The 26,679-nt window shown below is 41.9% G+C and overlaps 1 protein-coding gene across 4 annotated transcripts; it reads right to left on the bottom strand.

The window, feature by feature from the left end:
• On the bottom strand, positions 1-24,769 carry UBXN2B (UBX domain protein 2B). 4 transcript variants are annotated; one of them, XM_023750981.1, is made up of 9 exons: positions 24,656-24,769; positions 20,161-20,264; positions 18,498-18,648; positions 16,379-16,462; positions 15,470-15,579; positions 12,988-13,125; positions 9,565-9,726; positions 6,537-6,661; positions 1-159 (listed from the first exon to the last, which is right to left on the bottom strand). In XM_023750981.1, the coding sequence occupies exons 1-9, from the start codon at positions 24,734-24,736 to the stop codon at positions 107-109; spliced, it is 1,008 nt and encodes a 335-aa protein (XP_023606749.1). In that variant the 5' UTR covers positions 24,737-24,769; the 3' UTR covers positions 1-106. The 4 variants fall into 4 exon arrangements, with proteins under 4 accessions (XP_023606749.1, XP_023606751.1, XP_006085358.1 ...); XM_023750983.1 differs by having other exon boundaries at positions 1-156; XM_006085296.3 differs by having other exon boundaries at positions 25-368.
• Between the last annotated feature and the right edge of the window lie 1,910 nt (positions 24,770-26,679).

The raw sequence follows: 26,679 nt of genomic DNA, 5'->3' as shown, positions 1-26,679 counted from the left end.
GAAGTTTTGTAAGAGTTTATTTGAGCCAAATTTTACAACATGCCTGGAAGCAAGATCTCAACAGACTGAGAAAATGATACAGAGAATAGCAGTTCTGCAGTCTCATTCATGCACTTAAATTCAAAAAAAAAAAATAGGGAAGGAACATGAAGTCCACTGCTGGTACATTAAGGAGACAGGAGAAAGCAAAGCGGGTAAATTTCTAGGACTGGATAAAAGGCAAAATGGAGAAACACATACTTCTACACTGGTGGGTACAGGGTAGTAAATACTTAGCATTTATAGCACACAGAGATGGTATGCGGGGAACAAGACAACAATGAGGGCTTCTGTGGTGTGCTCTGGTGGGCGCTTGTGCACTGCAGAGTCTATAAAAAGAAATTACTCTAACATTTCAAAGGTATGTTATCTTAGATTCATAAGAACAATGGACATGGCTCACTTAAGGTAAAGAATGACTTTTGCTAAGAAAGTGATAGGCCTGGGCTGTGACTACTCATTGTGACCTACCCCGTTAGGAATATGTGATCAGACCACGCTGTGTGGTTACTTTAGGTCAGGCTTGTAGCCTGCTAACTGGCCCCCTGAGCTTGTCAGGTTTACTACACAGCCCCTCATTTTGTTCACAGGAAGATGAAGTAATCTGCCACAGACCCTTCCTGTCCCCATAGATATGTTACCTAGACCTGAAATAATTTTTTTTGTCCTTGCCTTGCCTTTAAAAACCTGCCCCTTTCTATAGCCCTGGATGCTGCCTGATTCATGAATTGCTCAATGAAGCCAATCAGATCTTCAATTTTACTCCACTGAATTTTTTGCATCACTGATCAGGGACAAAAACTCAAGGGGAAAACATGATGCACTTTTATCAACAATATATGTTGTGACAGGTTTTCAGAAATTCACTGTGGCAAAAAGTTGACCAAAAATTTGCACCTTTATTTTTGTGGGATAAAAATAGAAACAGTAATGGGAAATTAAGATAACATTGCTCCAATTCAGGTTCTTCTCTGCCCATTAAAAGCTGTACCATAGGAAATGTCACTCATGCTTAAAAGACTCTATTAAGCCACTCAATAAAACTACAAATCAAGACAAATTTGAAAAGGATTTTCAATGAGTTTCAGTGAGAACATTCTTTATTTGTAAGCAAACACTTAAAAACTTTTTTATTACACACATCATGCAAAACAACTGACTTCACACACGGTTGTCTAATTGTGACATATTCTCCTTTGAGATGATTATAGATTTTTAAAGTTACAGTGACTGTAGTAAGTTAAAAAAATCAGGAAAATGACTCTAAATGAAGCAAAATACTATGTAGTTCATGGAAAAGTCTTGTTCATCCCTTCTAGATGTTTAATTTTCTCTCCTAATGAAAATCTGTATATTTTTGAAGACTATTATATACAAAACTGGCAGCTGTTTTATATGTGCTAGGCACTCTACATAACTGATAAAAAGAAATTGCAAGGCCCTAACCGGTTTGGCTCAGTGGATAGAGCAACGGCCTGGGGACTGAAGGTTCCCCAGTTTCGATTCTGGTCAAGGGCATATACCTTGGTTGCGGGCACATTCCCAGTAGGGGGTGTGCAGGAGGCAGCTGATGGATGTTTCTCTCTCATCGATGTTTCTAACTCTCTATCCCTCTCCCTTCCTCTCTGTTAAAAAAAAAAAAAATCAAAATATATTAATAAAAGAAAAGAAATTGCAAGAATAAAATTTCAAATATTACAGGGTCTGGTTAATTTCCCCCTGGTTTTGGTAATCCAAAACAGGAAAATGCCCTTTTATTTAAAATGCTCATTTGTTTCATCGATTATGCTCCTGAGACAGTGTAGTGTATCCCTGGACATCTTTTTGAACTAAGGGTGTTTCTTTGAACTAAGAGTGCTTCTTTGAACTATTATTTATATATTCTCCAAGTTGTTTTCAATGAGTGGAAAGAAACAGGGCTTCCTATTCTGAGGGGAAGACAGGAATAATCTTCTTACTCTATGTATGACACTCAGAAAAAGTTTTCTTTGTGGTGGTGGGATCAACACTTCTATCTGTGGAATTTCTGGTAGCACTCTCAGTATTAGAACCCCTAATACAGGCAAATTCACTGCCTTAAAGTAACCAGAGCCCCCACCTGGCCGGTATGGCCAAGTGGTTGAGCGTGACCTATGAACCAGGAGTTCACATTCGCTTTCTGGTCAGGGCACATGCTCAGGTTGCGGGCAATCCCCTGTAGGGGCGTGCAGGAGGCAGTTGATCAATGATATTTCTCTCTCCTTGATGTTTCTCTCTCTCTCTCCCTTTTTCTCTAAGAATCAATAAAAACATATTAAAAATAAATATCCAGAGCCCCCTGAGAAAAGTGAATTCCAAATCTCCTATTGGCACATCAAGTCAACTGGCAGCGAGTTGGCACAGAACACATTTCTAGATCCCTGAAAGTGGGGTGCTGCCACAGCAAACACCTGAAAGTACAGAACGGCTTTGAAATTGGGCAGTGACTAGAGCAGAAGTGGACAAACTTTTTGACTTGAGGGCCACAATGGGTTCTTAAACTGGACCGGAGGGCCGGAACAAAAGCATGGATGGAGTGTTTGTGTGAACTAATATAAATTCAAAGTAAACATCATTACATAAAAGGGTACGGTCTTTTTTTTTTTTTAGTTTTATTCATTTCAAACGGGCCGGATCTGGCCCGTGGGCTGTAGTTTGCCCACGGCTGGACTAGAGGATGAGAGAAGTATTAGGAGTATGACAGAAAAAGTCAAGATTTCCTTGAACACTGTTAGTAGATATATGGATGAATGCTAGTGAGGGCTCAAAGGAGGTAAGCAGCATGGTAGAGAATGGGTAAACTGTCATGGAGAATATCTAAATTGTCGTGAGAAATAAGGACATTAAAGGTGCTGCCAGTGAGGGCTCAGAAGGAAATGAGGACCATGCTGTTGGAAACTAAAGAAAAAGAGACTAGAGTTATATACTAGCAAAATCTTAGCTGAAGTGTGTCCTGCGGTAATGTGGAAAGCAGAACTTTTAAGTGATAGACTTAATATATTTAGCTAAAGAGATTTCTAAGCAAAGCGTGGAGGGTGCAGCCTACTTTCTTCTTGCGAACTATAATAAAACTAGAGGCCCGATGCACAAATTCGTGCATGAGTGGGGTCTCTCAGCCTGGCCTGCAATCGAGGCCTATGGGGGGGGCCAGCCAGCTGGGGGAAGGGACCCTGCGAGGTTGCCTGGCCAGCCCCCTGATCGGGGCCTAATGGGGGGGCAGGGGAGGTGGCCAGCAGGGGTGAGGGACCGTGGGAGGTTGGCTGTGGGAGCACACTGACCACCAGGGGGCAGCTCCTGCGTTAAGCATCTGCCCACTGGTAGTCAGTGTGCATCAGAGCGACTGGTTGACTGTTCGTTCTGGTCGCTCGGTCATAACCGTCGCTTAGACTTTTATATATATATAGATGTGGGAGGAGACAGATAAATTGAGAGAACAACTGTTAAATAAATATAAAGAAAATAGGACTTGATAACTTGGAAATTCTCAGCCTACTCAGATGGAAAAGACATTAAAATGAAGAGATTCAGGCCTGGCTGGTGTGGCTTATTGGTTAAGTGCTGACCCATGCACCAAGAGGACATTGGTTCCATTCCCGGTCAGGGCACATGCCAGGGTTGTGGGTTCGATCCCTAGTAGGGAGCATGTAGGAGGCAGCCAATCTATGCTTCTTTCTCATTGATGTTTCTATCTCTCTATCCCTTTCCCTTCCATTACCTCTAAAATCAATAAAAACATTTTTTTTTTAAATGAAGAGATTCAGGAAAGCCTGCTCTAGGGAAAGAGATAAGGGGATAGTTGTACAACTTTTGCTAATACTCAAGAAAGATAAAAAAGGCCTGAGTATTTAGTCACACAAAAGATTCTTTGAAGAGATTAGGGGTATGACTTACAGACCCTCCAGCCGTCTCAGAAAAAGTCAGAAAGAGTTGGGATTATCCAGGAAAAATATGTGGAGGAGCCTCTGGTCTACAGTGAATCCCCGTAACATAAACAGAAGATCCACATGTTTTTTGAGAATGTTATACCAGCAGACATGGCCATCTTAAATGGAAAGGTATAGAGAGTGTGTGAAATGAGAGATGATCAGACCTCCCAGAATTCCACAGGTAAGAAATAAGTTGACAAAACTACTCAGCTGCACACAGGTGCTGCCTTTCATGAAAAAGTTACGACTCTGAAAGGATGTCCTCTAACAGTGGTCGGCAAACTGTGGCCCCTTGAGTGTGGCTCTTCCACAAAATACCACGTGCGGGCGCGCACGTACAGTGCGATTGAAACTTCGTGGCCACACTCAAGGGGGCAAAGAGCCGCATGTGGCTCGCGAGCCGCAGTTTGCGACCACTGCTCCAGGACATCCACAAGCCTAGAGAATGGTGCTGCCAGCCACAGAAGACTATGCCTGGGCTTTGAAACCGAACGGAGTGTGCCTGGCTCATTTTCTAAATTGCCTGGCACTGGTAGCTCCTTTTTTCATTCCATTTTCTGATTCTTCGAACAGGAATGTCCATAACTGTTATGCTATGCCTGTCCTACCTTCATATTTGGGAGAAGATAACTGGTTCTAGGTTCACAGACGGAGAAAAAGTATCTTTCAGGAATCACACCCAAATCCTTACTCATACCTATCTTAGATGATTAAAATGAGATTTGGAATTTTTGAGAGGGTGAAATTCAGATAAGATATTGCATTTGAAGTTGATGCTGTAATAGTCTGAGACTTTTGAGCACCTCTGGATGGGGTAACTTTATTTGGGATGGATGTGAACTTTTGAGGTGGGAGTAAACTGTGGTAGGTAGAATGGCCCCACAAAATGCTCATGTTCTAATGCTCAAATGTGTGCATTTTGCAGATGTAATTATAGTAAGCATTTTGAGAGATTATCCTGGATTATCTAGGAAAACAAAATATAATAACAAGGATCCTTGTAAGAGAAAAGCAGAATTAAAGTTGGGACTAAAAGAGGTAAGAACAGAAGCAGAGACTGGAGGGATACAGCCATAAGTGAGGGGATGCCAGCAGCCTCTACAAGTTAGAAGAGGCAAAGAACAGATTCACCCTGGAGCCTCCAGAAGGAATCTGAGATGCTACTTTACAAGGTAAAAGGGACTTCAAAGATGTGGTTAAGGTTACTATAGACCTTAAGATGAGGAGATAATCCTGGATTACCCTGTGGGCCCAATGTAATCACATGAGTCCTTAAAAGCAGAGAACCTTTCCTGGTTGTTGTCACAGAAATATGATGATAGAACCGTCAGAAAGATACAATGTTGCTGGCTTTGAAGATGGGAACAGAGGGCCACAGGCCTACCAATGCAAGTGGCCTCCAGAAGTTGAAAAGGCCAGGAAATGCTTCTCCCAGAGTCTCCCGAAAGAATGCAGTCCCGTCAGCACCTGACTTTAGCCCAGTGACAGTTTAACCTACAGAATTAGAGGATAATAAATCTCCGCTGTTATGAGCCACTAAGTTTATAGTAACTTGTTCTAGCAGCAATAGAAAACTAACCAGGAGTGGGTGACCTAAGATGAAGTGGTGTCTGGGAAGAACAAGTTTTTCTATCATTCCTGATGTACCTGCCTCACTCAGGAAATACCTGGCTTCAGCAGGAATGCAAACCTTTCTACTGGTCTTTCTTCAGATCCATTGGGCCCGACAGAACTGATATTCCTGTATTTCTATACTTGTTTTGTTCTGAAGTAGAAAACATTCTGGCTTTGACACTTAGAACAGTTTAGTGTCTATAGTGGGCCCTCTAGAAAAATGTGTTGACTGAATAAATGAATGTGATCAAGACAAGCTCTGGGAGGGACTGTAATTCCTCTTTTTTAAAGTGCTGTTTACCACATCTCAAGAATAGCTGACCTTTATGTTTGTTTCAAGTTTATAATGTTCACAGTTCCATAATACAAGGTTGAACAGTAATATAGCTAAGTCAGTAAGTAAAAAGGATGTATAGTATCTTAATAGGAGAAATAATCATTGCATGATCAAAGTATTTCAAAATCAGAATAAAGATACTCTTTAGTATATATTATAAATTTTCAAAACATTTGATCAGAAAATTCCTTAATGGCTCTTGATCAATGCATCATCAAGAAACTTCACTGCAAATTTTACCAAATTTATCAAAATGGAATTGTGTTAATTTTCTCTGCCAACAAATGTTGTTACATGAACTCTGGGCATGTAACAAATTGGTTTGTGGATATTTAAAAGCTATCAACATAAGCCAGCCCTACAAATAATAATTCAAAGATATTTATCTCAAGATCTACTCCTAGTCCAAATTCATCTATACTAAGGCTGGAGGATAAAATAAAAATAAAACTAAAATGCATCTGTATAAATTATAAAAACAATCTGGTACTTGTATAAGTAAGTTTTCCTTATTAATATGGCACATCATCTCTCCTTTGTGTTACTACATGAATAGGAGCAGCATTATTTCAGTTGCTGGAGAATCACAGTGTTAATAATACCTGCTTCTTGTAGTGTCAGGCTTTCATCGGTTAGCTCTTTGCTTGGAAATGAAGTTATAAGAATAAAGTCAAGATTTGCAAATTCAGGACGGGACTGTACAATGAAGTCCCGAACATCCAGGATCCTGAGAAATAAGATAAAAATAATTTGTGATACAGAAGTCTTATTACCATATAAGCTTTTAGCTAAAATTAGATAATAATAAAAATCACACAATTCTAATCCTTATTTAAATGTGTTATAATTTTCTTTAATTTACACTATTTCAATGGATGGATTTATTTTAGCTGTAAGACAAAATATGAGGATTAACTCTGGAGTGTACCTAGTAGCTACTTTTACTGTAAAAAAGAGACAATCTTCAGATGAGTTATGCACAAAATAAATGCCAACCATGTTATTATAATGAAAAGTGCAGGCCCTACTTTTATCAGAGTATACAATATTTTAGCAGCGCTCGACCCAGAAAAAGAAAGGTACCTCAAATTGGCCTCTGTCAAAGTGAGTCTGAAACTATGAAAAGTGTAGGTCATAAGAATAGTTTTTAAACATTACTTTCACATAGGGCTTCTGGTCAAGATGGTGGCATCAGTAAATGCCATACTCACATTCTCCTACAACTACATCAAAATTACAACTACAGAACCACCACAATTCAGAACCAACTGAAATCTAGCTGAACATAAGTCCTACAACTGAGAATATAAAGAAGTCACATGGAGACTGGCAGGAGAGGTGGAGACGCAGAATGGGCTGGTTTTGGCATGCCCTTTACCTCCCACACTCATATGTGGCAAATAAAAAGTGGAAGGGCTATCTTGGCTGCGGCAGCCCCTGAGGAGCGGAGGACCCAGCTCCAAATCAGGCCCTCCAGCCCAGGGTTCCAATGCTGAGAAGTCCCTATACCTTTTGGCTATATAGACACCAGTGGGGATTGTGCATGCGTGAGACAGAGGGCTTCTGGAGTCCCAGGCAGTTCTTCTTTTTAATTTTTATTTATTGATTTGAGAGAGAGAGGGAAGGAAAGGAGAGAGGGAGGGAAGGAGGAGAGAGAGAAACATCAATTTGTTGTTCACTTATTTATGCATTCATTGGTTGATTCTTGTATGTGCCATGGTGTATGGGGATGAGGCTCTAACCAACTAAGGGCCACAGGCAGTTCCTCCTAAAGGGCCCATGCATGGGCTTACTTGAATGCACTTCCTCAGAGCTCCAGCACTGGGGCAGCTGCTTGAAAGCTACCAGGGACATACTGAGAAGAACTGACTTGTCTGACATGGGGTGGGGTGGCAGCAGGAAAAGAGCTTGAGGGGTAGTTTTTCCCCAGAGAAAAGTGCTGGCAGAGGCCATTGCTCCTTTTCTGAGCCCTCCCCCCATAGAACTGGCAGGTGAGTGCCACATCTGAGTCTCCACCAAATTGGCTAACACTGCTAGTCCTGTCCTGGTGATTTCCTGAGACCCGCCCCACCCACTTTGCAGGCCCACCCAACTTACAGGCCTACCCAAGTGATTCCAGTGGCTTTTCCAGACAAACAGTCTGTCTTGGCTCATGCTTCACACATTCCTAAAATCTTTCAAATGAGTAGCATCTGGTTTTGGCATGCCCTTTACCTCTCACTAAGTGGCCCCAGGCCGGACACTGGTGGCACCCAGCCTTGGTCCACAGCTTGGCCTCTCCTAGGCACCTCCAAGCCCAGCACACGTAGCAGCCATCAGCAGACTGCTTTGTAACTCATTCCAGTTGGCCCCAGGCAAACACAGGGGGTGGCTAACCTTGGCCTGAACCTCCCTGGAGGTCCCACAGCCAGCACAACTGATGGACAGCTTTAGATCACATAGAAGTAACACCCAACCACCTCCACAAGGGACAAACTCAAATGGCAGACTCAGCAGGCAACAGAGCTGCACTGAAGTAAGTCCTACTCTGTGGGTGGGTCCCTGCACAGCTGACACTCCATGGTGGTCCCAGCCAGTCCTGCAGTTTATCAGCTGGGGGTAAATCCCTCCCATTGAGATGCCAACAGCAATCAAGGCTCAACTACAAGAGGAGGGTGTACACATAGGGGATGCAACTGGACTGCCCATCTCAGGTGAAAATGAACGATAACATGGCAATAAATACATATCCACCAATAATTGAACCTAAAAAACAAATGAACAAGCAGAACAGAAACAGACTCATAGATGCAGTGAACATTTTGACGGTTGCCAGATGGGAGGGGGAATGAGTGAAAAAGGTGAAGGGATTAAGAAGTACAAATTGGTAGTTACAGAATAGTCATGGGGATATAAAGTATAGCATAGGGAATATAGTCAATAATATTCTTATAACTATATATGGTGAGAAATGGGTATGAGATTTATCAGGATGATCACTTAGTAAGTGATATAATGTCTAATCACTGGATTGTACACCTGAAACTAATGATACTGTATATCAACTGTAATTGAAAAATAAAAAAATGATTTAAAGTAAAAAAAGAATTTCTTTCACATATACACAATACTCAACTTAGATCATAAATGTATCCCTGCAAAGGCATACAATAAACAAAAATAATCATATTAGCACAAGTATTAATTTACAAGTGAATGGTGAAATGAAACGGTTTATTTGAAGTACTTGACAAGCACAATTAAACTTTACAGTATAAGTTTATATTACAAAGTTAACCCAATCAGTACTACCATAAATTTTTATATGAGTAAAGTCCAAATAAGGTTTCAATATTAAATTAAATCTGATTCCACTTTATGTGGTTTTAGCAACAGTGCAAAACTGCAGCTTTTAATGATTTTGTTTTTTTGAGTAGTACCTGGATTTGCATTAATATTTGGAGTTTACAAAGGATGTTTAATTACTAAGTATTTCACTTCTTACACATAGCTATTACCCTTTTAAAGTTTTTTCCCCCTTTGTCAAAAACTTACTGCATATCTAAAGAATTTCATATTCTTCATTACTCCAGTCACATTCAGTTTACACAGATCAGTAACCCTATGTGTGAGAGTAAACTAGAAGCTTACCTGTGTGTACTATTGAATCTTTGTATCAAACGACTCCCATCTGCCAGCCTGATTTGAATTTTTGTTGTTGGCACTGAATCATCAATCAAAACAGCTGCATTAAGTATTGACTTCTCCTCCTCTTCTGGGGAGGAAGGCGTACTGACAATTTCAGGGGTAAGGCTATGAAATAAGAATGAGTTAGAAAACAAATGCAAACACATAAGACATGTAACAAACTGAAGACAGTGGCATAACCACTGAGACTGATCCCTGACCCTCCAGCTAGCCCCCCTCTGGCTTCTGGACTAGCAAGAACATGGCCCCTCTGGTCTCCTATACTTCTTCCAAGCTCTTTCATTATATTACAGTTATTTTGGACCCTATGATTTTGATTTAGTTTATCCAATCTCTTTGAAAAGCGTATTTGTGTACTCCTTCCTTCTTTATCCCTTTGAAATTTCATGAAACTGTTTAGCAAACAACGGTCTTTAGTCAGAAATCTGAGCAACTTTGAGTTAACATCAAAGAATGACTAAGAGCACAGACAGACTTGGTTTCAAATCTCAGCCATGTTTACTGTGTAAACTTAAGTAAATTAATCTCTTTGAATCCCAGCTCTGTCATTTGTAAAATGGAGGAAATATTGGGGTACGAAGGTACGTTATACAGGCATATCTCAGAGATTCAGGTTTGGTTCCAGACCACCACAATAAAGCGAGTATCACAATAAAATGAGTATCACAATAAGGCAAGTCGTAATCTTTTTGCTGGTGAAGGGTCTTGCCTTCAGTTTATAAAAAAAATGCAGCATCTATGAAGCTCAATAAACTAAAGTGCAATAATATGAGGTGTGCCTGTACCATTAAGTCCTAGAACACTTTATCAAACAAAATCTAGTTGCTGGGCACTGAAGGATGTGCTTGGGTCTTAAAAAAAGGCAGGTTAACATATGTACTTGTATTTCCTACATGTCTCAGAAATCAGTCTCTAAAAGTGATGGCATTGTAATTAGCTAGTTATTAATAACTAGAGGACCGGTGCACGAATTCGTGCATGGGTGGGGTTCCTCAGTCTGGCCGGTGATTGAGGCCTATCGGGGGCCAGCCAGCCAGGGGGAGGGGCCACAAGAGGTTGGCCAGCTGGGGGGAGGGGCCGCAGGAGGTTGGCTGGCTGGAGGGGCAGGGGCCATGGGAGGTTGGCTGGCCAGCTCGGGAGGTTGGCTATGGGAGCGCACTGACCACCAGGGGACAGCTCCTGCGTTGAGCGTCTGCCCCTTGGTGGTCAGTGCATGTCATAGCAACTGGTTGACCGGTCATTTCGGTAGTTCCGGTCGTTTGGTTGTAACAGTTGCTTAGGCTTTTGTATATATAGACTAGAAACCCAGTGCATAAAATTCATGCATGAGGTGGGTTCCCTCAGCCCAACCTGCACCCTCTCCAGTCCGGGAGCCCTCAGGGGATGTCCTACTGATGGCTTAGGCCCGCTCCCCATGGTTCTCTGCTCTCTGCAGGGCCTAATTGCCTGCTCGCCCGGTCGCTGCAGCGACCTGCAAGCAGGCCCTGCTGTCTGCTCTCTGCAGGGCCGCTTGCATGCTCGCCCGGTCGCCACTGCGACCTGCAAGCAGGCCCTGCTGTCTGCTCTCTGCGGGGCCTGCTTGCCGGCTAGGTGCCAGTGGGACTGAATGGACTGGAGGACTCCTGGGGGCAGGTCCAGCTGTGCCGCCTGCCTCTGCTCCTCTGGTGGAGCTGAGGGGCCTGGGCGCTGCCATCTTTGTGGTGGAGTGACGGTCAATTTGCATATTCCCACTTTATTAGATAGGCTAGGAAAGGAGCAAAGGGAAGGCCAGACATTACAGGCCTGTTCCCTGCAAAACACTGGGGAGAGAGGACTGGACATAGGGAAGATAGACACATGCCCAGTAAAGCTGGGATGACAAAGGAAAGGTACTTGCCAGTCAATCACACCTGGTGACAGAGATGGTTGGCCAGAATGAGTGTGGCCACTGCAAGTGCATGGAAATTTTGGATATATAATCCCCTAAACAAAGAAGCTCATTCTCTTATGCTCTTGGCACACTTGGCTTCCTTGCATTCTCCCATGTGGACCCCTACACACAATGGACTAATGGACTGCAACTAGCTTGATACTGAACTGGACCCGACTCCAACATGGAACAAAAACTCTGGACCCTGGCTCTGATTTTAGTTTTACTGAAACCCCAGCTACCCTTCTTCTATGACTGGACTAAGGGAAATGGGACTTTGGAAACTGAGGGGTGTAATTCCAAAGAAATAAAGTTTTCTACTATATTGCGTCCTCCTGTGGAAGTCTCCGGAAATGCTTATTCCAGCGGTACCTCAAGAACCCCACTCCCACTAGTGATGGGGGAAGATGAGGAACGTTTTTCTCCAATAACAAAAGCAGAAAAGGATACAGAAGTGGAGACTCGAGATATCAAAGACAAGGATAAAGAACCGATACTGAATTCTTTCCTATTCTGAGGAGAGGGGAATAGAGCACCAGTGTGCCCAATGCAAATGAAAAGAACTTGGAAGGGAAGGAATTATATGAAAAGGAATAAAACATGCACAAAAGGGTATGTGGGACACATGACTGATGCAGCAATTCCACAGGTCACCTGTAGTGATAATGTGGACAAATAGAGGATAGCCTGTACTAACTTATTTTACAAGATTTATGAAGAGTCTTTTAAGCCAGGCTGTTATAAAGGAGTCCACTCATACACTAAACCATGCACATTGGTTTCTAAATTATGCTCAGCAGAATCCAAGGGGTTCTTGGGCAATGTCTGAGATAATTCCTCCTTCTCTTACAACCAGAGGAACTCAGGTTTCATATGTGTTTTAAATACATATTGGGCTTCCATAACTTGAAGAAAGACTTTGGCTGTTTAAAATGTATTGAGAAAAGCCAACTTAAGCACACTGCTTTGCTGCAAGAGCTCAGTGACACCTAAGCATGCTTAAAGCTATGATCTAAGATATCTATTGTTTTATCTAATCAACAACCCCTTCCAATATCTCCCTTTGACAATATGTAATTAGATAGAGACAAGATGATCTAATGGTAAAAGCACAGACTCTGGAGCCAGAGTTCCTGGTTTGAATCCTACATGCTAATCACATCCCACCTCAATCAATTTGGGCAAAATACTGCATCTGCAAAAGGAGGGATAACAGGATCCATAGGGAAAAGTGGTTGTGAAGATTAAATGAGTTAATGTATGTAAAGTGTTTAGAGGGCCAAGAATGTGGTAACTGCTATCTAAGTATTAGCTACTAATATTGTCACCAGCTTTGCATATCTAATTCCATCAGCAAAGTTTTAGTTTTTACTTTCTAGATTATTTTGATATATTTTATTCCCAAAGGAAATTCATGTTGAACACACACAAGTATTTTTCTCATTTTAGGATTCTACCTTCCAAGTTTTTGTCCATCTCCACTAAAAGCCTTGAACCTCAATCTGGGTTTTATGTATTCTTGATCCTGATGATCCTCCATATCCAAGTTCACTTGGCCACCATGAACCAGTCGCTGAAGCTCCGGGGGAATTTCTCTTTTAAAAAAGGGAAAAAGGCTTTAGTTAACTTTTGGAAAAAAAAAAAAAAAAGAATCTATACTGTTGATATTGATATAATCAAGTTGTGAGTTATACTGGAAAACCACAATTTTTGCATAAATTTGTAATATAAACGTTTCTGTGATGATTGATATTTCTTTATCTATAGATATTTCTTTCTTAATGTTGCATCACATCATTCCTTAGAGATTCTCAACATAGGGATTTTTTGTTGTCATAGTGATCTTGGAGTGCTTCTGATAAATTGTAAGGCAGCAATTCTTACCTAAATTAACACTAGGAAATTCCTATGAGGACATAACAGTTAATGCAGATATTTCTTTCCAAACTCCTGGAAGAGGTTTTCAAAATGATAGGGATATTTTTGATTGTTGCGTGGCTGCTGAGTGCTGCTGCCCAGTCAGGGCGGGAGATGAATGATGCTCTGACACGGGGGGGTGATGCTCTGACACGGGGGAGCCATCTTGAACAATGAAGACTTGTCTCGGGTTCCACAGAACCACTGAATACCCTGCCAGGGAGTCATATGATGACGAATGACACTGTTTATAATGTCTGAGCCTAAAACCCAAGGCTTAGGCTCTGTCTTACATATAAGCAAAACCTCAAAACCTGTTTTTGTGTGTGTGCTGTTTTAATATGCTTTGCAATTTCTATCTTCCATATAAACTGAGGGAAGACTACAACTTCTTTTGTTTAGAACAAATCCCTGACTGCACTGCCACTTATAGTAATGAAGTTGCCAACTTCCTATACCTCCCTATTCTGTTTTTATGCCTGTCACATTTATGTGAGAAGTGCTAGTCTGCTCATAAGTGCAAATTATCTGGCTGCTTTGTTATATCTTCTGGTGTGGTCATACTCGGGCATTTAGAAACTGAAATATGTATAATTTTATGGTAAATTACTTTCTTTTAGTCCCTCAATATTTGTAAGATAAAATTTACTTTAATTTTTTGGAAATAATATACATAGATTTATGAATTTTTCTTTGGAGATACTGAAGATGTATTACAAAATATTTGTTATAAAAAGGGAACAACAATTACATAGCTGACAATCACTGTCTGATATCAATCACTGCTTTCAAGGAGTCTTTTCTAGAACTATTCTTGATCATAATTTGTTTGAGAATATGGTGTGATTCAAATTTTTTAAAAAATTAGTATATCATACTGTGTGAACAGTAGCCTACAAAGTTTAGAGATTATTTTCACTTAACAAATTAGTTTTCATCTATAATTCATTCGTCATCAATAAGTTCTTTTCTTCTACCATCTTGAAATAAGCATCAATTTCAACTGTTCTGCTGATCTTCACTTAGCAGATGAACCCTTTCCCTACGTATCACTCCCATCTCTTCCCAGTGACTCTGCAGGGTTCCCAGTCCGTAGCACTGACTTAAACTATCATATACTGCCTCCCAGGTCAGCCTCCCACCTTTCTCAATGACTTCAGCATACTGCCTACAGCTTACAGCATGTCTTGCCTTTTTTTGATATCCTGACATTATCTTTGATGAATTCAAATTCAAAATTCATGCTAATTAATGTTCTAAAATACCCTTTCTCCAGAGTGTTCTTTCACTATCTCAACTCCAATGAGTTTCATCTCCACTCCACTTGGATATATTTCATCACTTGGAAAAGCCCTGTCTTCAGTTCCTGGGTGGAATATAACCTACTCCAGTCCCTTTACTGCTACTTAAATCTCCCAGTTCATCACCAATATCTCAGTAAAATATCTTATTCTTCAGTAAGAAGGGCTAGTGAGTTATGATGTTCTAAAGGCGGGTCAGAGTACTGTATATTGGTTTACTTTCATAAATTATAACTTCAAACTAACCTTTTGAAATCTTCTGCCAGCAGTAATGCCACTTTAAAAGATTTCTAATATAAGCTGCTGAATTTCAGGCATACATGCAATGAGTCACCCTGTCAACAGTAAGCAGGACAGTGGCTTAGTGGATGGCAACTACATGCTAATCAATTAATTGATTATACTGAGGTGGTTCTTCTTAGAGTTGGGACCATAGCTTCATCAGATTTTTAAAGGGACGAATGTCTTACTGCCTTCCCACTCCCCACAGGTGAAAACAGTAACTTATAGACAATAATATGTCCTTTATATACTTAGAAATACCCTTCCCCCAGGAGTCACTTACATAATCCAATTCTTAGATACCAGTAGAGTCCTACTGAATGGCATTCTGCTTAAAAAACAAAAACAAAAACAAAAAAACAAAACAAAACAAAAAAACAAAACAAAACAAAAAAACTCCCACCCTGAATAACAAATAGAACACAATAATACAGCTTACCCTCTTTTAACAGACTCCAGAAATTGAGCATTCACTGGATCATTGTACGGTCTCAATTCTCCATCATCTAAACTGAAACCATTGCTCCACAACTTAAGCAAAATCTGAACCTTTTGAGCACAGAAAAAAAATAAAGATAAAGAAAATACAAAAATCTATTTGCATCAAACAATCTTAAGTTTTAAATGTAATTTTAAACAACTTAATTTAAAATATGGAGTTATTTGTACTCTCCTTATTCACAGTTAAAATAAAGACATACGTGAAATCATGTGTGTCTGCTAAGCAGATTTGTGTTTAGCTTAACAAATGGACCATGGCTGAAATACCAAAGGTCCCACAGGTCCCACACCTGGGCCCTGGCTTCAAGGCACAATTATTTCTAGTTCATTGAGAAAACAAAAGCAGTGAGATCATTCAGCTGCACTCTGCACCCACCTTCTCCTTCTGTGTCTATATTTTCTAATTCAGAACTTAAATATTCATTCCAAGGTGCAAGACAGAATTTCTAGGGACCCGCCAAGGCTAAACTACATGTTTAAAATAAAGTTATAACTCCGAAATTTCAAAAGGTAAATGAAATAATGACTTAGGTGTTGCTATGTTTACAACTCAGCTCATTCTATGTCGTAACAGTACACCATTTATAATAATCATCATACATATATAAGCTTATTTTACAGTGAATCATACAATTCTTTCAACAAATAGTTATGTATCTCTAAGTGCAAGGCACATTAGGGATACAAAAGAAAATTTGAGACTGAAAACTTACAAATTAGGCCTTTTAATCTGTTTTACAAATTAAGAAAACAAAAAGATATTTATATTACCAACTTTTAATTTTAAAATAAACAGTAGTAACTAGAGGCAAATATCTATAATTTTCACTTTGATTACTGTACCTACATCTTGCATCTGATTTTCTCCATAGATGTATTCAGACTGTTTACAAATGGAATTACCCAATCTGTATCCTCCACCTGTAAAGGACTAAAATACAAAGCAAGTGAGTTAAAAATTCTGTAAGGCTTATTAAGCAGTATGTTGCAATAATCCTATATAATAAAGGCCTAATATGCAAATCAACCGAACGACAGAACTACCGGTCACTATAACGCACTGACCACCAGGGGGCAGATGCTCAATGCAGGAGCTGCCCCTGGTGGTCAGTGTGCTCCCACAGGGGGAGCGCTGCTCAGCCAGAAGCCAGGCTCACCGCTGGTGAGCACAGTGGTGGTGGCGGGAGCCTCTTCCACCTCCAAGGCAGTGCTAAGGAGCAGCAAGCCCAGCTTCTGACTGATAAGTGCAGCGGCAGTGGCGGGAGCCTCTCCCGCCTTCTCTGCAGGTGGGCGATAAGGAGTGAGGGGTCCCGGATGGCGAGAGGGATGTCTGACTGCCGGCTTAGCAGGGGGGATCGGGCCTAAGTCGGCAGGCGGACATCCCCCCGAGGGGTCCCGGACTGTGAGAGGGCGCAGGCCGGGCTGAGGGGCCCCACCAAGTGAATGAATCTCATGCACTGGGCCTCTAGTGTGTGATATATATTTTAAAACTAAATTAACTATAATTAGTCAAACTGGTTTATATTTTCCAGGAAAACAGCATATTAACATTAAAGTCTTATGTTACAACACAGAGAGGTGTATTCAAGTAAGAAGTTATGTTTCTTGCCCTGGCCAGTTGACCATGTGGTAGTTTAGGAAACCTCCCCAAATGATTTGACAAGAGAAATCAGGTTTGGAAATGTTAACTATGAGAACACTAGAGGCCGGATGCACAAAATTTGTGCAAGAGTAGGCCTTCCTTCCCCCAGCTGCTGGCACCAGCTTCCCTCCAGCACCCGGGACCCAGGCTTCCCTCGCAGCCCTGACTATGTCCAGAAGGTTGTCCAGAAGGATGTCCAGTCTAATTAGCATATTATGCTTTTATTATTATAGATATGGCAATTATACACAAAAATACACTTTAGTATACCAATACTGCATCTAGAAAGTTTTGCAGAAACTGAAGAAGGTACAAAAATAATCCAATGAAAGAAAAAGAGCCTTTCAACATGGTGGAGCAATTCGTCCTCTGCACAAGGAGAAATAAGAATCTCGACTTAAACTTAATCAAAATCAACTCAAAATAGGTCACAGGTTTAAACGGAAAACTATAAAACTTTTCTACATAACACAGAGAAAATCTTTGGGAACTAAGGTTAGGTGAAGAGTTCTTAGACAAGATACTAGAAGTATAATCCATAAAAAAAAAAAGATAAATTGGACTTCATCAAAATTTAAAACTTTGCTTTATAAAAAAGCCTGGTATGAGAATGAAAAGACAAGCTACAGTCTAGGAGGAAATATACACACCAAAAATAAAGAACTATCAAACAATTTTGTTTGTAACAAATAATCCAATTTGAAAATGGGCCAAAGTAGAAGAGACATTTTACTAAAGAGGAAAAATAAAGAGAGTGGCAAATAAGCACCCGAGAAGATGTTCAACATTATAGGCCATTAGGAAAATGCAAATAACATCATTAGCCATTAGGGTATTGGGGAAAACTGGGTGAAAGGTATACAACACCTTTCTGTATACCCTTTGCAAATTCCTGTGAGCGTAACTATTTCAAAATAAAAAGGTAAATAGAGAAGTTGCATAGAAATGTAAGAAACTGCCTCAACTGTCAATCAATAGAAAGATTATAACCTTATAAAAATGAATCAAATATTTAAAGGACAAATATACAGTAAGAAAAATAGTGTTATATAATAATATAAAAAACTATAGCCCTGGGAGGGTAGCTCAGTTGGTTGGAGTGTCTTCCTGAGATGCTAAGATTGCGGGTTCAAACCACAGTCAGGGCATATACAAGATCAACCAATGAATGCATAACTAAGTGGAACAACAAATCTCTCTTTCTCTCTCTCTCCTCCCTCACTCCCTCTCTTCCTTCCTCTCTCTCTGAAATCAATTTTTAAAAAACCTATAGAGGAGATCAAATCTATAAGTAGCATCCTTAGTTTTGAAATTGAGCATTTACCTTAGTTTTGTCATCACCTGAAGCTCTTGTGGCTTCATGTAGAGGGACAGCCCCATGTTCCTTTGCCTCTTTGAAAAGTTCATTCACTATTTTCCCAGGTGAAGGTCGAACTAGATGCAATCCACTGTATTCATGCTCACTTGAATAGAACCTTTAAACATTACACTTCGTGAATAAAAACTTAGAATACAGACATAAACTACTTTAAAGTAAAAAGCTACAGTCTTAGAAAATAACTTTAATGTAAAAAGAATAATTTATATGCCTTCTGTGAAAATATTTAATTTTAAAAATAGGATTAAGGAATAAATAGTGAACAGTTCATATCATTTCTCGCGGAGTTTGCAGAGATTCCTGTAGCAAGCTCAGCATGCATGAGAACCGGCTTGGTTCTTCCTCTCTCATCCTTTGCAATCACTTATAAATGCACTTTTGGAGTGTGGTGGGGAGAAGTGTTGGCAACCAAAAGCTAAGTCTTTTTCCTGAGGAATCTACAATCACTAGGGACTTCGTTAGTGAAGAGACCTTTAGAGAGTGAATACCTAAATCTAGACTGCAGAGCTACACATAGAGGGTTTACTCCTAAGAGTTCTCAGGACTAAAAAATTATAACCCTGTGTTAAAGGTAAATAATTTAGAACACAAACAAGTTTTTTAGTGTATTAACTATGTAGAAACTGATTTCTACTCACTCCAACTTCATAACAGTCTTCCAGAACATAAAACTGCCTCTACATTAGTATCCTATTTTATCTTTTAAGATTTTTTTCAATCAAGAATAACAGCTAATATAACCTATGAAATATCAACATGGAGACTTCAAGTATAAGCTGACAATCAGAGCTCATGTTTTTAACTACCCATTCCCTCCAAATCAGTTTCAAATCTGCACTGAACTGACCCACAAAACAAAAAGTGGGCAAATTATATCAGCACTAGAGACGAAGAATGAAGGTCACCTTCAACACTTTCTCCAAAATTAGTATGTGCAAAACTGAACAGAGAAGGAAGGGCAGACCAGCTCTCAATTCACTGTAAGTGAAGAAAAAGTCCCCCTGGAGAACCAGTGGATACTAGCAAGCAGAACCCACTAACGGAAGCTAACAGAAGGCTGGCTCACACTGCTGAGGGCAGGGGGGAAGTGGAGGTGGGGTTGCCCCCATCCTGCTAGAGCTCCGGGCAATACACTGAGGCCCAGGTTACCCGAGCCACTGGAAGCTTTCCTGCCAAGCTTATACTGAGGGTCCACGTGCTACCATACGTGGCTCTTTTTTCTTTTCTCTTTTAAATTTTATTTTGAAATTACAGTTTATATTCAATATTATTTTGAATTAGTTTCAGGTGTATAGCATAGTGGTTAGATAATCATATACTTTACAAAGTAATCCCTCAATATTTCCAGTACCCATCTGGCACCATAGATAGCTGGCTCGTAAGACAAGCGTTAGTATTAGGAGCTGTACAACAGAGAGGTAGCAATGAGAAAGGAAGATGAAGAGAAAGGGAGAGAAAATGATAAAGAAAGAAAGGGGTATTGGTGAGAAAGACCTCACTGGAAAACCTAGATAATGTTTATTTTTAAAAGATTTCAAGGCCATTTAAATAATTTGGGATTAGTGAACTAAAAAGGGATAAGATTTTTAAAAATAAGAGAAAAACTTACCTTTGAGGTGGTGTTCGTGGGCTTTTAAAGACTGAAGCTTTAGGTCTATCAGTTTTGGAAGATTTGCATTTCACTTCATCTTTGTACAATTCTGCCAAGGCCAACTATAAAATAACAGACTTGTTATACAGTGTAACACTAGAAATAAACTCTCCTACACAACTAGAAATTATGAGTAGAACATTAACTTGTAAGTGCATAGTAAAGGGCTCCAATGAAGGCCGCTGCTTACTCTCTTCCAAAATAAAACCAATGCATGCTCTTCTTTTATAAAACTAACCAAAATGTTGCAGATATTAGAATAAATTAAAGTTACAATTATTATTTAATTATTTTCAAATAACTATTCAACAGTTTAAAAAACAGTATTTGGTAACATCATTTTCAAAGCTGAACCTAAATTCTACAATCCTTTTAAAGAAGATGTTTCACAACCTGCTCTCATCAGATGTCAAAAATTATTTCCTTTAGCTGTTCAAGTTTTCAAAATCCAAACACATAGAATAATTTCAAAAGTATCCTTTTTAAAAGCCTACCAGACATATAAGTGTCATAAAGTTTAGGAAAGTAAGCCACTGGAAAATGACAGACAATGAATTACGTACATGGTTTGTATAACTTTTAGAAAGCAATACTACCAAATTATGCATTATAGATATATGGCTGGCTATCTGCAAAATGAAATAAACATAGTTCTTGAAATTGGAATTTTTAAAAGTTAACCAAATATTTCAGTATTAAGTTATTTTGTTCCCACTTTTGATATTTTTGGACAACAACTCGAAAAACTTTCCTTAATGCCCTTGTGGTTATCTATCTATATAATAAAAGCTTAAGCGACCATTATGGCAGAACGACCAGAATGACTGGTCACTGTGATGCGCACTGACCACCAGGGGGCAGACGCTCAATGCAGGAGCTGCCCCCTGGTGGTCAGTGTGCTCCCACAGGGGGAACGCCGCTCAGCCAGAAGCCAGGCTCACAGCTGGTGAGCGCAGTGGAGGTGGCGAGAGCCTCTCCTGAATCAGTGGCAGCACTAAGGAGCAGCGAGCTGAGCGGTAAGGAGCAGCGAGCAGGCAGGCAGTAAGGAGCGAGGGGTCCCAGACTGCGAGAGGAATGTCCACTCCCTGGGGAGTGGGCCTAAGCCAGCAGGCAGACATCCCCCGAGTGGTCCTGGACTGCAAGAGGGCGCAGGCCAGGCTGAGGGGACCCCCCCACCACAGTGCACGAATTTCGTGCACCGGGCCTCTTAGTATATATATATAAAAGCCTAAGTGACCGCTACAATGGAACTACCAGAATGACCAGTTGCTATGATGCGCACTGACCACCAGGAGGCAGACACTCAATGCAGGAGCTGCCCCCAGCCCGCAGGCCCCGATCACTGATGAGGCTTGCCGGCCAACCTCCTGGTCCCACCCCCTGGCCGGCAGGCCCCGATTGCCTGATTGTGGCTGGGCCCCCGGGCTGCGACAGGGAACCAGGAGTGGGTGGCAGTGGACACGGTTCCTTTCCTAAGGGGGCCGAGGGCTGGCTCCCTCCTCAGGGCCGGCAGCCGACCTCCTGGGTCCCTCCCCCTGGCCGGAAGGTCCTGCTCACCCAGTCGGGGCTGGGCCCTGGGCTGGGACGGGGAACCGGGGGTGGGTGGCGACGGGTGGCGAGGGAAGGAGGAGGCAGGGAGGTGGGGAACTGCATGGTGGCGGCAAGCAAGCGGCGAGGGAAGGAGGAGGTGGGGAGACAGGGAACCTAATCGGCCCTGATGGCCGGCCAGGCCTAGGGACCTCACCCATGCCCGAATTCATGCACCGGGCCTCTAGTTCAATTATAACTGGCATGGCCATAATCTTTGAGGGAAAAGAAAAAACCAAAAACCAAGAAACAAAACAAAAACACACAAAAAACAGATAAGGTACTCCTTCTAGAAACACAAGAGATAAGAAAACTACTTCCAGGGTTTCTTTCCTCTGGAGGAAAAGAACAGGGAATTGGGGCAAAGTTAGTTCTTTGAAGAGTCTATTAATAAACTTTTAAAATATACACATTAGAAAACAGAAATGAATGGCTTTATTTTTACTCCCTAAATTTTTACCCTCACTCTACCCAGATACACAACAGCTTTCATTTTTCTAACAGCAATTTTGCTAGACATCCTAATTATAAAAGTGCTTTGTAATTTAAAAGAACTGAATTAAATCCTAACTTATGCTCTTATTGTGATGGTGGGCAAATTTTTTAACTTCTCTGAGCACTTCCCTCATCTTTAAATGTGTATTAAAAAAATATCTTAAAGGGTTGTTTTATGGAATACAAAGTGTATGTAAAATGTAAGCCAAGAGCTCCATTACTAGGAGATAGTATTTAAAAATGTTTTATGATGATTATATCAGTGTTTCATTTTCCCCAAGATTTCTTTTCTTTCTGCAGTGCTGTTTATATATCACCTATGACCTTTTCCTACTTTATCCCTTAAAAACAACAACAAAAATGAGAGTGAGAGAGACACATAGATAGAGACAGAAACAGAGACAGATGCCGTGACTGACAACTTGGGCCCAAAGTTTTTGGAAATTTTACCTCCCTGAAATCTCTTCAAAAGAATATCCCTTTATGGATTTCCTCTGGAGCTGATTATATTATTTGGGCTCAATGAATTACTTTTATGCTATTCCTTTCCCATCAATGGAAATCTTATCTGTATTTCAAAGGCTCATTTAGCCATCCTTCATGAAACCTATCCTAATTTTCTTAACTAAATGATATTTTTTCTAAATCCTCATAGCTCTCTTATTACTAAGTTAATATTAAACACTAGAGGGCCAGTGCACAGAATTTGTGCACCGGAGGGGGGGGGGGTTCCCCTCAGCTGGGCCTGCGCCCTCTCGCAGTCTGGGACCCCTCGGGGGATGTCCGTCTGCCTGCTTAGGCCCGATCTCTTGGACAGCGGGCCTAAGTTGGCAGGTGGACATCCCCCAAGGGCTCCCGGGCTGCCAGAGGGATGTCTGACTGCCAGCTTAGGCCCGATTCCCCAGGACTGTGAGAGGGCGCAGGCCGGGCTGAGGGGACGCCCCCCTCCACCGAGTGCACGAATTTTCGTGCACTGGCCTCTAGTTCATAAATAAAAAAACAAAAACCCTATCTTCTAATTGATGGTAGCACTATCAGAATATCTGATCATTAATCATGTGTTAATCCACTGGATTATTGGTAAATTTGCCAAGAATCAGGTGATCAATGATCAATAACATCACCCCTAGCTTATAAATAAAGACACTGAGCATGAGAGAGGTTAAGTTCTCCTAAGGTCACACAACTACTAAGTGGCAGGACCAAGATGCTAACTGCAGTTGCCCTGACCAGAATCTCCATTTCCCCCAGCATCCCATGTTGCCTCTTGGTGAGGGTGGTCTACAGTAGAAAGGAAGATAGACAATAGATAGACAATAGCTTTGCTATTCCTTGATGCTCTTTACTCCTACTGAACTGACTTCATCTCCTAACCTGACCTTACCATTCTCTAAGTCCTCATTTCATGCACTGCTTATTTTGGCACGCAATCATATGCCATCTTAAATGTTGCCCAAAATATATTCATATCTTATTTCTGTAAAAAAAAAAAAAAAAAGGTAGAAATGTCCTTTTCCATTGTATCCCTTTCAACGGTGTCCAGCACCAACCGTGGGTGTGATGCCCTATGCATGTACCTCAGCATCCTCAGAGCTCAGCAGTGTGTTCCGTGGCAGGTGGTCAACCTTTGTTCAGAGAAGTAGAGAAGGAAGGTGGGACTATAAAGTAACAGAACTTTTCTACCAAGGCTGTGCATTCAGTGTCATTTATGCTTCATTAGATAGCTCGCTATAGGCGGCCACTTGTTGAGTTTTATCAATGATCTCATAAGGAGGCCGAAAAATAAAAATAAAAAAGCCTAAAATGAGCCAAGTCGTGTTAAGCATCCGATAAAGGCAGAGTCCGGTGCAGCCCGCTGAGTAGCTGCCTCCCGCCCGCGTCCTATAGCCTCGCGCAGTTTCCACTCCCCGTCTCCCAGGTGCAACGCTGCACAGGCTGCAGCTTCCACCGCCAGGCTGGGCACCCCTGGGGGGAAAGCCTTCGGTTCACCCCTTAAAAGGGAAAAGCCACCTGATCCAAAAGCACCGTTTCTGTCTATATTCAAGACAGAAACAGCCTCCAGGACGCAGATCCAGCCCGCACACCTGTTACTCCTTTCTAAGCGCGCGCCGGTTTCCCCTCCGCCACAGTCCGCCTTCCCTCCGGGGCCAGTCCCTCGCAACGCCCGCCGCAGACCCGCTCAGCCGACCCCACGACACGCCGCTCTGAACGGACTTTGCAAGCGGGGCGCAGGGGAAACGCACACTTGATCCCACGAACACCCGCGGACGCTGCGCCGCCCGAGTCCCAATGCGGTCCCCAGGTCGGCCTCCCACACGCCCCGCCCGCGGCCCCGCCCGCCGCCAGGCCCCGCCTCGGCCGCTCGCTGCACCTGCAAGTCCCGCGCGCTCGGGGGTCTCGGCCCCGAGGGTCGGTCCTGCTCCCCCGGCCCCGCCTCGCCGCCTTCCGCCATCTTGGACCCGCTCGCAGGTGCCGGCGCCTGCGGAAGAGCTGCCTCCCGCAACTTCCGGGCCGGTTGCCTGGCAACGGGGGAGGCCGTCCCAGTGCGTCCGGCTTCCGCGCGCGCCCCCGCTTCCTCCTGCGCCGGTGCGCGCCCCTCCTTTCCGGCGCCACCCCACCTGTCCTAGCCTCCTTTTTTTCCTTAAAGGAGATTGGCTCAGTTTCTCCGTAGAGAGGCCTGTGCAAGAGCTTCCTGTACCCCGAGGCATCCCTGCAGATTCTGTAAGCCGCCAGAGGGGGCAGCAGAGACTTGCAAGTTCTTTGAACTAAACAATGAGAACGTCCTTTGGATGTTTATCTGAGCAAAGCTGCCTCCTTACTTTCCTAGTGGACTGGGTGGCATGTCGCCCCAAAGCATAAATTGGTGTTGGGAATAAAGAACATCATAAATGCTCTTTGCAATCAGAACTAGAGACGACTAAACCCTCCCCGTTCATCTCAGGTTTATTTAAACTCTCCTCTTAACCCAGGCACTTGTATGCCCCCTGGATGCTATGGTAAAACCTCAATATAAAACTCACCATCTAGTGGGGAAAAGAATAATGCAAACAGATAATAAAATGCTATTTGCAATAGAGCTTGCAGGCAATGTTACTGTTACCAGACAGTCCCGCTTAATGGGAGGGAGTGGAACTGTCCCCTCTTTGACTATAAAGACACTGGGGATGGATGAGAGAGATTTTATGCCAGTTTCTGTTGAAAGACACTTTATTTAATATATATTCTTGGTCCGTTAACACTGAACTCACAGTCAACAGCACTACAACTCATGCCTGAACAGACCTCATCTAACACATATATTTTCTCTGCAAGGCACATCACAGCCTTCTTGTGCTTAGGAACTTGGACTTGCAAACAGCAGTTCTACATTACGCTTGGAGCCATTTTCAACAGCGAGTTTACCAATAAAATGCACAAAAATGCAAAAATGATGATATAAATAGACCGCGCATTTATTTACAGTACAACAGCTGAATCAAGAAGGTAGGACATTTCCTCGTTTGCCCTCAGCTGGGAATATGCTCGTTGGGCAGTTCATCTTCTTTGCTTCCGTGTGCATGTCTGTGAATGACCACTAAAGCCCTAAGAGTATTGACTTGGGGTTACAAATGAATTTTATTGAGTAGGTGAATTTGCAGATACGGAATCTGCAAATAGACAACTGACTGCTTTTAGGATTTACAAATCTATTTTCCAATACCTACTTCTTGACATCCATTTCCAATCGTCTTTTCAACTGTTATTTTCATTTGGGTGTCTCAAACCCAAACTCCTTTTTTTTCTCCAGTGTCTTCCCCTGGAATGACAAGTGGCCAGATGCTCCAAAGGTGAGAGACAGAGAAAAACGGGTTTCTTCTGCTTGTATCCAGGAGAAAGAGGCAACTGCCCGAAAGGAGGGAGACTACTTTTGCTTCCTGGAGGTGGGATGGAGAGGGTGCTGGGCTCCCACTTGGATTGTGTGGAATGTAAATATATCCCTCCGAGGGCCCCAGGAGCCCTGGTGTCTCTTTCATAACCTGGAGATGTCTCCACAGTCCTGGGCCTCATTTTCCCTTGCCATGCAAACACATACCATGAGACCCCCTGCAGTTCTCTCTCTGGATCTCTCACTATCTATAAAGTTGTAAATTAACTTCCCAAGACTTGCTCTTAGCTCAGAATCCGACCCTTATTATTTTTTTTAGCAAAATGTACTCAGAAAGCCCCAACTCTGTAGAAACATGGAAAGATGTTCTCTAAGCTCCACAGATAATTGACTGACTGTGCCAAAGCAGATGCCATCCTCTTTGACTCACACCTTACCCTCCTTACTCCTTAAAAATGTCAGAGAGGTTCATAGCCAAGCTCGAGGTTTATGTCTGTTATATTTTCTTAGGTTTATTGCAGAGGTCACTC

The sequence above is a fragment of the Myotis lucifugus genome, unplaced genomic scaffold (genome assembly GCF_000147115.1).
Source record: "Myotis lucifugus unplaced genomic scaffold, Myoluc2.0 scaffold_17, whole genome shotgun sequence".
In the NCBI taxonomy this organism is placed as follows: Eukaryota; Metazoa; Chordata; class Mammalia; order Chiroptera; family Vespertilionidae; genus Myotis; species Myotis lucifugus.
Note: the sequence above shows the minus strand (reverse complement) of the source record. Positions and strands in the feature narration are given on the sequence as shown.